Consider the following 12,650-nt stretch of genomic DNA (forward strand, 5'->3'; position numbering starts at 1 on the left):
AGTCTGTGTCACGAGTGGCAGACCCAACACTAACCTGCAACTATTCATACTCTCCACCCATCTCCCCCCAACCCAGAATGAAAACTGCCCCATTTGGGGGTTTCTCCCAAGTTGGGAGCTGTAAGCCAGGGAATTCCCACTTTAGGAATGAGAATCTGAGCCCCTGTTTCTCTCTCATCAATTGCTGCCTGACCTGCAGAGTACTTTCAGCTCTTTCTGCTTTTGTTTTAGATTTCTAGCACATACGGTATTTCACTTTTATAAAAATGGAATGAAGTCTATAACAAGTGTGTGATTTACTTGGCACATTGTCACCCAAGTTGATGCAATTCAAAATTACTCCCCTTTCCTGAACTCAGATCCAGATTTAAAATTTTCTTGATCCAAAAGTCTTCTTCATCTCTTGCTCAACCTCGGTCAGTGTCTGATTCATAACATCAGTTGCAACACTGCTGGACGTTGATACAAATGAAGAGTCATCTGTCATGATGCATTCAGACTCCTGATGAATGATGCGGTGGGCAACAAGGAGATGCCTGCTTTGGAACTGTTTTACTGATGAGAGAAAGGAAGAAAAATTATTCTAGGCACGTCTGCTGAAATTCTAAAGCAGAATTAGAGATATTTATAAAACTGTGAAACCCTTCCTCTGTAAGTGGATTTAAAAAGATGTTTTAATTGAGATAATGCTCTCCTCTGCTGGCATTTATGAATGCTTACCCTTCACAAAGAAAGCAATTGCTTTTGCCTACGCTGCTCACCCCTCAAAGCCATCAAATGATAATTAATATTAAATAGTGAAAATTAAAAATCTTTTCCAGTGTTTCATTTTACACCATTTCTATAGGAATTACTAACAGATGCGGTAAGAAGTTGAGGAATGATATCAGTTTGCAAATTACATCAAAATACAGAAAACAAAAGTGCATGTGGCTTCACTGGATGGATCAACTCACAGAAGAATAGTGTGGGGTCCTTAGAAATTAACCTACATTCTGCCTTCACATTTGGTTCTTCATTTTCAAAAATTGTGATAATAAACCTAAATATAACAGGGGGCATTTTTTTAAAAAATAGGAGTGTGTGTGTGTGTTTGGTGAGAAATAAAAATGTAAAAAAAACCTCAGGGAAATCTGAAATCTAAAGGGTGGTGGAGATTGCCGCGTGGAACAATCAAATACATTTCCAGCACTGCCCCCAGATGGGTACTGCCAGGTTGCCCGAGTCAGTGCCAAGGGGTGAGGCCTGAGGGGAGGGGAGGTCATGTGGGGGGGTGCTGGGCAGGGGGGCGGGGGGGTTCATGAAGGGGGACCCATTGGTAGATTGCTGGCATCAGGGCCCGATGTTGAGGAGGGAGGTGGGGGAGTGGTTTGGGGACCCAATGTTATGGGAGGAGGGACTGGCAACTTCAAATTTCACCTTACCGTTGGGCCACCCTTTTAAAAACGGTACCCAATCTCTGTGAAGCAGGCTTGCCAATGTGATCAGGCCCCCCACCCCTCTCAGAACCAGTGCAAAACTCGCCTTTTTCCTAAAAAAAATGACTGGGAAGATTGCGATCTGATTCATACCGGATATGCTGGCGCGAATCACACCAGTTTTCTCACATCTGTCATTTTTTGGGAAAATTCTGTCCAATAATTTTAATTCTCTATCCACACACACTGGAATATTTCTTACCTCTATCCCTCATTATTATTTTGTGTGCTTCTGGAATTAGGAAGCTGTGGACCAATTCTGAAACGATCTCTTGCGATTGTAAATGGGTCCGGCTAATGAGGAAACGAAGATCAGATTACTATTTAACAGAATAAGTCACTATAGGAGTAAAACACAGATCTATAGTTCCAGTTTTTGGACATTCTAAGTGATGTGCATCATGCCAGATGCAATACTGGTTAGGACGTTAACATGCATACAGTGTGTATCTGCTGTAAGTATTTAGAGTAAGCAACTCGATGAAATTTGATGTCACGCTACCATTTGGGAGTTCAACATCCCAGCTAATGCCCAGTCTTAATCACGCACAGCTGAATATCTGTTCAAGAATAAGAAGGAATCCCTATCTCTCCCTCTGTCCCTTCAGGTACCATACCTAGAAAGGACATTGGTGACCATAGACTTCCATGATTGGTCCATGGTTATGTTTGGCATGGTACTACAGTGGTTTGTCATTACCTTATGCAGATGACTGACCAGGAAACTCTCCTGTTCTTGCTGCCTGTATTAGATGCATCAGAAGGATTTACACATTGAAAATCAACCTGTTTGACCATATTGTGACACACCTTCCCTAGCCAAGTCCTGGAGTGGAACTCGAAGCTTCTGGCCCAGATGTAGGGATGCTATCTCAAGACCCCCAGAACCCCAACCAGCACGATTTAAGGCTCATCAATTAGTTGCTGATAGATTTCTACTGGCAGTTGCTACAATTGAAGATTTATGTGGTTTTCAGAATGGTTTAAAGTTGCTAAAGACTAAAAAAAGGATAACGTACATTGTCCAGACTCCAAGCCTTCTGCACAAAGCAGTTATCCCCTGCCATGGATGCAGCAGTAGGCATTCCTCTTAGAATACAGCTTGAACAAAGAAATGTACAGCACAGGAACAGGCCCTTCAGCCCTCCACGTCTGTGCCGATCATGATGCCCTAACCAAACTTAAAAAAATCTTCTGCCCTTACTCTGTCCATATCTCTCTATTCCCTCCCTATTCATGTACCCATCCAGATGCTTCTTAAATGTTGCTAATGTGCCTGCTTCCATCACATTCTCTGGCAGGGCGTTCCAGGCACCCACAACTGTGTGTGGAAAAACTTGCCCCACACATCTCCTTTAAACTTTTTCTTTCTCACCTTGAACCTGTGCCCCCTTGTAATTGAGACTTTCACCCTAGGAAAAAGCCTCTGACTATCCACCCTGTCTATGCCTCTCATAATTTTATAGATCTCTATCAGGTCTCCGTCTTTCCAGTGGAAAGAATCCTAGTTTCTTCAACCTCTCCTCAAAGCCAACACCTTCGAGAACAGACAACATCCTGGTGAACCTTCTTTGTACTCTCTCCAAACTTCCACGTCCTTCTGCTGGTGTGGTGACCAGAACTGCATGCAGTACTCCAAATGCGGCCTAACCAAGGTTTTATATAGCTGCAACATGATTTCCCATCTCCTGTACTCAATGCCCTGGCTGATGAAGGCAGGCATGCCATATGCTCTCTTAATCACCTTGGCCTTAGACTGGGAGAATGAGAGGAAATGATGCAGAGCAGGGAAAATTGAGAGAAGAGGAATTGGGGTGGGACAGAGAACAGCTCTCAGCAGATGGCCATAATACAGAGTTCAGGGAAAAATCCTTCAACTTGAATCTCAGAGAGTGATAGTGTGTCAGATGTCTGCACTTCAGTAAGATCATTCTCATTGGAATCAGCCACTGTTGCAGCCACACTTACAGCTGCAGAGCAGGGGAAGTTCTGCATTGCCAGCGGCTGTGGTCATCAACTATGCGTTGGGCTCCTTCAAAGCTGGAGATGGAACATTTGCAACATCTTACGGTTTGCAGGCGTCCCTGCAGTGTGCCACTGACTGTATGCATATTGCTTTGCATATACTTAATGCCTCTGCAGTCTATATTAATATTCTATTCCTAGGAGCCTGGTGCTGCAAAAGGTGAAATGCATTTGCATCTGATTTACCATAATATGTTCCTCATGTAACTGCATGGATAAAAGGTGGTGTAGGGATAGAAAGCAAAGATTAGAAATAAATATTATTTTTCAGACTAGCAGAATCTGAGTAATGGCGTGCTTGAGACTTGTGCTGGTATCTGTTGCTTTTCATTCATGTTTTGGATATAGGTACAAGAGGAATAGTATTGAAATCTTCTAATGATGCCAAATTAGAAGACATAGCGAAATGTCAGGAAGAAAATAGGTGACTGCAGATGGTCATTGATAGGATTGAGCAAATGCAATTCTATGAAGAGAAAGGGGATTAATTTGAGAAAAAGAATGCAAACTGTATCCTAAATGATAAATTTGTTAATGAAATAGTAGTCGAGAGATTTCTGTGCTGACACATTTTTAAAGATGACAATGCGGTTAGAAAATGCGAAAAGGCAAATATTCTGATTCAACTTTTGATTTTGTCATTTATCATAATAAAATTCACAGCTGACCAAATTTAAGCACATAAGTAAATAAAAGCTACGTACTGCTGTTCAATTTCATAGGCAATATCATTGATTTCATCAGCCATTCTAGAGATCTCTTGGCGTGCTTGATCCTCTGCTGTATCTTCCACAGACTTCAACAAGATGTCCTCCAAATAAGAGTCCACTGTGGTCTGGTGTACCTTAACAACCTGTACCAGACAAGGATAACAGAAAACCACCCAAGAGTGAACAAATGGTTATGTTGATCATTTCCTTATGGGATTCTCACCATCACCAAATTTAATTGACCTGGAATGTTGACAGTAAACTTCTAGGCCAGAAAATTGGGCTCTATAGCACCACTGGTGCCTAGGGTGTGGAAGCCTTCAGGTCAGCAATTGGCACAATCGATGCTTTTGCATGGTGCTCAACACTGGGAAGGGTGCTAGCATGCATATGCTGGGAGCATCACTAAAGTGTGACATTAGTTAGCCATTCCAACTGATTTGATGCACTGTGCAAATCCAGAAAATACCCGTGCCAATTACTTACAGCTGAAAGGAACCTCACCCTCCCATCCATTATTGCTATTTAAGGAGCTAGCGATCCAACTTTCAGGTGTGGTGTTATTAACTTAGTTCAGCTAATGTAAAGCCTGTGAAAGTACTGCATTTTTTTGGTGAGGTTGTGTTGAATTAGTGCATCCATATAAGGCGGCCAGAGGATTTGGTCACATGTCCAAACTAAGTCAGCATTAGGTTTGGGAGCTATAGTTGCAATGCCTCCGTGTCAATGAAGACCAGTGAAATCTCACGGTAAACACAAGGTCTAACATAAATAAGGAAACCTACTGCTGATTACCATCTACCACCCTCCGTCAGCTGATGAGTTTGTACTCCTCCATGTTGAATACTAATTGGAAGAACCACCAAATGTGAGAGGACACACAATGTTCTCCGGATAGGTAACTTATCAAGAGTGGCTCAGTAGCACTATTACTGACAGAACTGATAGAGTCCCCAAGGACATATCTGCCAGCCATCTGTTTCTTTATAGCCTGATAATCTTTATTATGTAGACACCATAATGAATCATTAATAATAATTTATAATTAATAATTAATGAATTAAATTAATACTCATTTTGTTGTACAGTAAAGTCCAGCCTTTTGCAACTTCCTTGTTCGTGTATTCATTTACTTTGCATCACCCATCACCTGAGTAATTGTTTGCTTATCCGCATTCTCTTTGCCTTCCCTCCTCTTTCCCCGAGGAGATGGCAGCCGTGACAGAGCAGAGACCTCGACAAGTTTTAATGGAAAGAAGGTGTTGAAGTTTCTGGAAGCAAATTCCTTCCATAAGTCCTGGCTGTGGACACTGAATTCTCATTTTTAAGCATCTTTCCAACAGTGTTGAAAAAAGCAGTGCCTGGAGTGGTTGCAGCTGAAGTTCAAACTGAATGGAGAGATTAACCTGGAAATGTCTGAATCTCCGAGTAAGAAGTCTCACAACACCAGGTTAAAGTCCAACAGGTTTATTTGGTAGCAAATACCATAAGCTTTCGGAGGACAGCTCCTTCGTCAGATGGAGTGGATATCTGTTCTCAAACAGTGCAAACAGACACAGAAATCAAATTACAGAATACTGATTAGAATGCAAATCTCTACAGCCAGCCAGGTCTTAAATGTACAGACAATGTGGGTGGAGGGAGCATTCAACACAGGTTAAAGAGATGTGTATTGTCTCCAGACAGAACAGCTAGTGAAATTCTGCAAGTCCAGAAGGCAAGCTGTGGGGGTTACTGATAATGTGACATAAATCCAACATCCCGGTTTAGGCCGTCCTCATGTGTGCGGAACTTGGCTATCAGTTTCTGCTCAGCGACTCTGCGCTGTCGTTGTCATGAAGGCCGCCTTGGAGAACGCTTACCTGAAGATCCAAGGCTGAATGCCCGTGACTGCTGAAGTGCTCCCCCACAGGAAGAGAACAGTCTTGCCTGGTGATTGTCGAGCGGTGTTCATTCATCCGTTGTCGTAGCGTCTGCATGGTTTCCCCAATGTACGGTGAAGATGTTTTTCCCCAATATTTGATTTCTGTGTCTGTTTGCATTGTTTGAGAACAGATATCTACTCCATCTGACGAAGGAGCTGTGCTCCGAAAGCTTATGGTATTTGCTACCAAATAAACCTGTTGGACTTTAACCTGGTGTTGTGAGACTTCTTACTGTGCTTACCCCAGTCCAACGCCGGCATCTCCACATCATGAATCTCCGAGACCAGAGCTGCAAAAACGACTCTGTTCAATTTTGAAACATTCGCTGCTTTTGTTTGTCAGCTTTGAGGTGATTTGTGTTTTTCTTAAATGAGGATTGTCTCTTTTTTAAATTTTCACTACACGTCTTGTATTGTTTGGAGGTTCCTCCCTTCTGTTGTATAAGGTACTGTACCACAATTTGTTGCAGAGTAATTGCACAAACCAATGTCACCCTCACATTGCTGGAACCTGTCTAAATGATTCCTATTGAAAAACATCTTCACCGTTCATGATGTTGCCATTTGCAAGATTCAGCAACCCCTGCAAACCTAATGCAATATAACTTTACATTGCAAGTATCTAACCTGTTTGAAAATTTCATCTTCCTCCCTCCTACGTCTCTCCTCTACTTGACGTAAGCCACTTTCTTCTGCCTCTCTGATCCGCCGGCGACGCTCGGCTATCATAACAATTGCATGGATGCGTCGTTCCTCCTGCAGCCGGAGCAGCTCCTTATTCAGGAAGTCAAACATGTCTGCAAGTACACGACCTTCAACGTGAGAGAGATAATCTTCCATTGTAGAATGCTGTAGCAAGACAAAAATAAATTGTACTAATTGTAAAAGTTTATAATGGTCTGTTGCAAGAACAATCATTGGTAAAGATTAAGAATCCAGTCTAACAGAAACTTGACTTGCTCTGCATTATATTCTTTTTTTCTCGTTTAAATGTCAATGATGTTCTGAAGTATTATATCTACCTACAATTTTATTTCATAATGTATATTAGAAGCACCTGAAACAGAGTGGCCTAGAAATTCAATGATGCAGCACCCAATTTACGGATGTAAAACTGGCACCGAAGCATTCAACATTGCGAGTGGGGTGTGCACATGTTCTACATCGGAAGCGTGAAGCACGTTTCCGATGTAGAATACATGATTTCGGCATCACAAGGAAAATCCATATTGATTTAAGCATCACAAGGGAAATTCAAGTCCCGATTGAAACAGGTGTCAGACACTTTCGATTCACAAATAAAGCACCATTTGATGCTTCCTTTACCACGGTGGTTTGCCCTGAATGTTGCTGGCACTGGGTTGACTGTATTCAGGAAAATAAATCCTATGGTCTAATCGGTAGCCTTAAAGGGGCGACTGGAGACCACAAAAAGAAATGTGAGCTTTTAGAAAAATATTTATCAGAATGTGGAGCTCTTTATTATTTCCAATCTTATTTCACAGGCTTTATAAATACCTGCACTGGATAAATCAATAGGCCATTCATATTACATGACATTTATCACAATCATAAATAACAAAGAAAGCATAACATCCCAATAGAACCGATTTCCATTAAATATTACAAATCTTGTTGGGTTACCTTTTGCTGCTTTAGATTTTGTTCATGTTGCAAGGCCAATATAGACTGCATTTCTGCTTGCTTCAGTAGTTGTCTGTCCTCTTGGAGTGCATGAGTTGTACGGAGTTCCTGGATCAGCTCTATGCGCTTTTCCTTGCCTTCAAACATCTGCAAGATTATGGATTGCATTATTGTTGTCCCATAACTCCAAGATTACCATTAGTGCTTTTCATTTTACCCAAACTATTCCCACGTCAACACTCCAACTTCAAATTGGATGAGTCATAGAACCATATAGGTTTACAGCATAGAAACAGGCTCTTCGGCCCAACTTGTCCATGCTGCCCTTTTTTTTTTTAAAACCACTAAGCGTTTATCCCTCTATACCCATGTAACTGTCTATATGCTTTTTAAAAGGCAAAATCATGCCCACCTCTACTACTACCTCTGGCAGCTTGTTCCAGACACTCACCACCTTCTGTGTGAAAAAATTACCCCTCTGGACCCTTTTGTATGTCCCTCTCACCTTAAACTTATGCCCTCTAGTTTTAGACTCCCCTAACTTTGGGAAAATATGTCGACTATTTAACCGATCTGTGCTCCTCATTGTTTTATAGATCTCTATAAGATCATCCCTAAGTGTCCTACGCTCCAGGGAAAAGTGTCCCAGTCTATTTAGCCTCTCCTTGTAACTCAAACCATCAAGTCCCAGTAGCATCCTAGTCAATCTTTTCTGTACTTTTTCTAATTTAATAATATCCTTTCAATAATGGTTAGAATAGCCGGACTGTGCAGTCAGCCAAACTGCCAGCATTGATACTTTGTTGTCAGAAAGCGCAATTTAACTGAAGCAACCTGTATGTCCTTCCCACCTGTAGGCACTGTGTTACTATTGCAGAACTTTATCAAACAGTGAGAACCGACAAAATCATATCGCTTTGCACAAACAAGTAACAAGTGAAGAGGGCACTCAGTAGCGCCTGGTTAACTCAATGTTTTTACAATTACGCAGCACTTCTTTAAATCTTTTCCCTGTCTAGTTGACACTCTAACAATAAGGCTAAGAAAATAAATATTTTTATTAAGAGTTACCATCTCACTGAGGACGCTTTAGGCCAATCCACATCCAACAACCTGCTTTGAAAATGCTGCTCACATTTTGAAGTTGTAATAAATGGCAGCACAGCAGCTGAGACAATCCACAACATTCTAAATTAAACAACCCATAATATTCTAAAAGAAAAAGTCAATTTCTCCGGTCTCCCAATGTTAACAGGTGGATCCTTTTTTTAGAAAATCCAGGATCCAGATCTGCATCTTCAACAAAAACAAGGCAATTCTTCCTTGGGCCATGCCCTATCTGTGTACCAAGTTTCATTGAAATCGTTACATTAGTTTTTGAAATATATTGTTTACAGACAAACAGTCAAACAGAGACAAAAACATTACCTCTGCTACCTTCAGTACCCTTCCACTCTGTCATCATAGATTCAAATTCTCCCAAAGTACACAATGCCCTATTTCACCATTTTGATTCTAAGTGCTTGGTGGACTTGAAACTGTTTTAGATCCGTTCTCAGGCCCCCCCCCATACGCACGCTGCCTGCAAAAATATCAGCGATTCCCAATTCCGCTGCAGAAGTCTATGGGTGGGGTTAACACACCTAAAATCATGCAGCTCCGATCGGCGGCTCCAACTGTGCATGCGCAGAGAAAAGAATGATAGAATGTGGCTCTCCTGCCACATCGCTCCCGGGTCGGATAATGCCTCCCCCGGTCCCCACAGACATTGCCTCATCCCTATAACATTACTGACCCCCTTGGCCCCCAACCCACCCGCAACTCAGACCGATCGCGACCCCCCCTCCCCCCCACCGATCACAGGGAGAGTGGCAGCGGACCCCCTTTTCCCCCTCACTGATCTTAGGCAGAGTGGCAGCGGACCCCCCCCCTCCCCCTCACTGATCACAAGCAGAGTGACAGCGGCTGCCCCCTCCCCACGCCCACCGATCTCAAGCAGAGAGCCGTTGGACTCTCGGCACTTATCTCATCATTAGCTGGAGCGTGCAAATCAGACTTTTGTCGAGCATTTCTGTTTTGCGCCGAATCTGGATGGGGAACGCGGTGGTAAAGCGGGAAGTGCCGGTAAGGTTGAGCATGCAGCTCATTAAGTCAATTTAAATGCATGTATTTAAATAGCATCGCACCCGTTTTGGGTGTGGTCCCAATCGCGGCCATTTTCAGACCTTGGTAAAGGGGGAATCGGCACGGAGGCAGGGGCAGATCACACTACTTGCCTCACACCTGACTTTACCAAGCTTTTGTGCCCGTGATGGTAAAATCAGGCCCTATATGTCATAATCTATAAAGATTTTATAAAAACATACCATATTCTGAACAGTCCTTCCTCTTATTAATTTCTGCAGGTAAACGATAGCCAGATATTCCTCCTCTTCTCCCTTAAATAGAGAAATTAGAACAGATATCGAGTGAAGGTATTGTCCATTATATGAAATCTTTCACTTCACATGCACATTGCGTTTAAGAAGCTTAGGGTATAGTCCTAATGTTTAAAATATGATACTGAGTCTTATGAATTAAAACATAATATCATTGAATATTTGACAAAATTCTGCAGACTTGTAGTACAGGAGGAGGAATAATGCATTGGAAACCAAGTATACACAGAGGAATTTAAGGTAGTCAAAGTTTTAGTTGTTGCCTCTAATTAGTAAGCTGTTTATTGTAACAAAGATTCCAACAAAAAAACCCAGCCAATATCAATTCAGCTGTTATCCAATGCTTGAGGTGAATAATTTGTTCTACTCGAGTATTAAATTTCTATACTACACAATTTTTCAATTCTTTCCCCTCCCTCCTCTTCCCGCTCCTTTGAGGTGACAAAAGAGGAATATTTTGCCTCCTTCTACCTCCAATGTGGCCCATGGGATGCATTTTCCAAATTCTAATAGGATGTGAATGTTTAGGTGATGTTGGGCAACATCCTTTCCATCATTATGCCATCATGTTCACGGCATCCAAAGTTGCCTAAAGGGTGAGATTTATAATTTGAATAGCCGCGTTGACAGATGCATCCTATCACAGAGTAATCAATTCAACCTACCAGATTCTGAATGAGACCCAAGGAAAATCCAAGACATGATTTTCGTAGCTTTAAAATTTCTTACAAATTTGATCATCTCCAACTGTGTTGCCAGTCACGCAATGACATTGCATAGCATCACAGCAAGCTTCATCTTTCCCCTACCTGGCAACTTAACTGCATGCTGCATAATGTATAATCACCTACTGATCTGGATGAACTGCAGACTTTTCACCTGCCATTCATTGTGTATATTCTCCTTTGACTCAAAATTTCTGAAGATTGCTTTTGTTTCTTGGGGATGATAGCATAGATTACAAGGGACCACATCTGTATGGCACAAGATCTCATAAATGGAAACTCATCCTTTCATATAATAATGTGGTGGAAGCATTGGAAGGTGAAAAAAAAATAGTAACATAACTCCCACTCACTCCAAGTCAGGCATACACAAAATCACACAACCAGCATTTGTAGTTAGTATTTTGTAATGCAAGTTCTGATGGAAGGTGTGTCTAGGATCCAGCATTAACATTCGTCCTTTCTCTTGTTATATGCAAGACCCAGGACAATATCTCACAGCATTTCGTATCAGACTTGGTACTGATTGGTGGAGTTTTCCTGGTCTGGTGGTGGGTAGTTTAAAATTTAGAGTGAAGGCAAAAGTCAGTTACTGCTGGCAGGAAAATAAGTTGGAATCTTCCCCTCCCAACTGTCATGGCAAGTTGAATTTCCTACTAACTCATGGTGGGAACCACATTTACATGGATCTCCATATCATAAATACTCACTAAAAACCCAACTCGCCAAAATCACGTTCTCCCTCCAGATCCAATTGCGCTATCAGTAGCTAACTAGAGTCTTCCAGATAATCTGAGCCTTCACTTCATTCAAAACTTTGAGGTTTCTACATAACAGCATTAATGTACATCTGTGTGCTGCCATACCTCAGGGCTGATCCAATTCAGTTCCTGTCTGCTCACTGTCCGGCCGGGCCAGAGGAAAGGGAAGAGGTAGACTGTGGGCAGAGGCATGACTGTAAGCAGGGTATGGGGAAGGTTGACAGGAGACAGGAAGGCAAGATAAGGAAGGCAGAGGCATGACTGGGTGGGGAGGGGGGAGGAGAAAAGATGCTGACAGGAGGTAGAGAGGTAAGAGGCGCACACAGATACATGACTGGGGCGGCAGCTATTTAAAAGAGGGGAGAAGTGTGTCCTAGGGCTGTGTGTCTAGGGGCAGAAATTAAAGACAATCCTGGGGCTGTGCAGACCATTCTACAGGGCTATGCATAGCATGCATGCCTTGACCATGCTCTGTGGGGGGAGGCGGTGGTGAGGGACTGTCTGAGCAATGTTTCAAACGACACAGCATCTCTAACCTTTTGCAGGAGAGGGGGGGATTTTCAGATTTCCATTGCTTGTGTGTGTGAAAAAGTGCCATGTGATCCTGTTCCCAAGTGGCATATATCTATGTTTTGACTAATTGTCTTCCTCTGCCAAAGGGATTGGTTTCACTGTATTTAATGACTTGGTTTTATTATTTAAAACATCTCAATTAGATTACCCCTCAATTTTCTAATCTCAAAGAGAAAACAAATGATCTGGAAATTGGGCTTTGTTGTACCCGTTTCTCAGGTAGCCAAAATGGCAGCTAGAAAATGCACACAAACTTCTGACCAGAAGTACACTGATGACCATATTGGGTGATGACCTTTACCCATCCTGCAGCAAATGTTAAGGCATTTATTTGCACATGAAAGAGCCTAAGACATGAGGAGGTTGGAGATC

At 42.2% G+C, this 12,650-nt stretch overlaps 1 protein-coding gene across 1 annotated transcript in view; it reads right to left on the minus strand.

Moving 5' to 3' along the window:
• Positions 1 to 340: 340 nt before the first annotated feature.
• Positions 341 to 12,650, minus strand: part of cfap91 (cilia and flagella associated protein 91) — an 87,922-nt gene continuing 75,612 nt past the window's right edge. The window contains exons 12-17 of the mRNA XM_078232055.1: positions 10,148 to 10,219; positions 7,782 to 7,928; positions 6,765 to 6,986; positions 4,208 to 4,356; positions 1,681 to 1,772; positions 341 to 555 (exon numbers count right to left, since the gene is read on the minus strand). Of these exons, the coding sequence (XP_078088181.1) occupies positions 368 to 555; positions 1,681 to 1,772; positions 4,208 to 4,356; positions 6,765 to 6,986; positions 7,782 to 7,928; positions 10,148 to 10,219 (870 nt within the window). The 3' untranslated portion in view covers positions 341 to 367. The remainder of the gene's footprint in view (positions 556 to 1,680; positions 1,773 to 4,207; positions 4,357 to 6,764; positions 6,987 to 7,781; positions 7,929 to 10,147; positions 10,220 to 12,650) is intronic.

The sequence above is a fragment of the Mustelus asterias genome, chromosome 17 (assembly GCF_964213995.1).
Source record: "Mustelus asterias chromosome 17, sMusAst1.hap1.1, whole genome shotgun sequence".
Taxonomy (NCBI): Eukaryota; Metazoa; Chordata; class Chondrichthyes; order Carcharhiniformes; family Triakidae; genus Mustelus; species Mustelus asterias.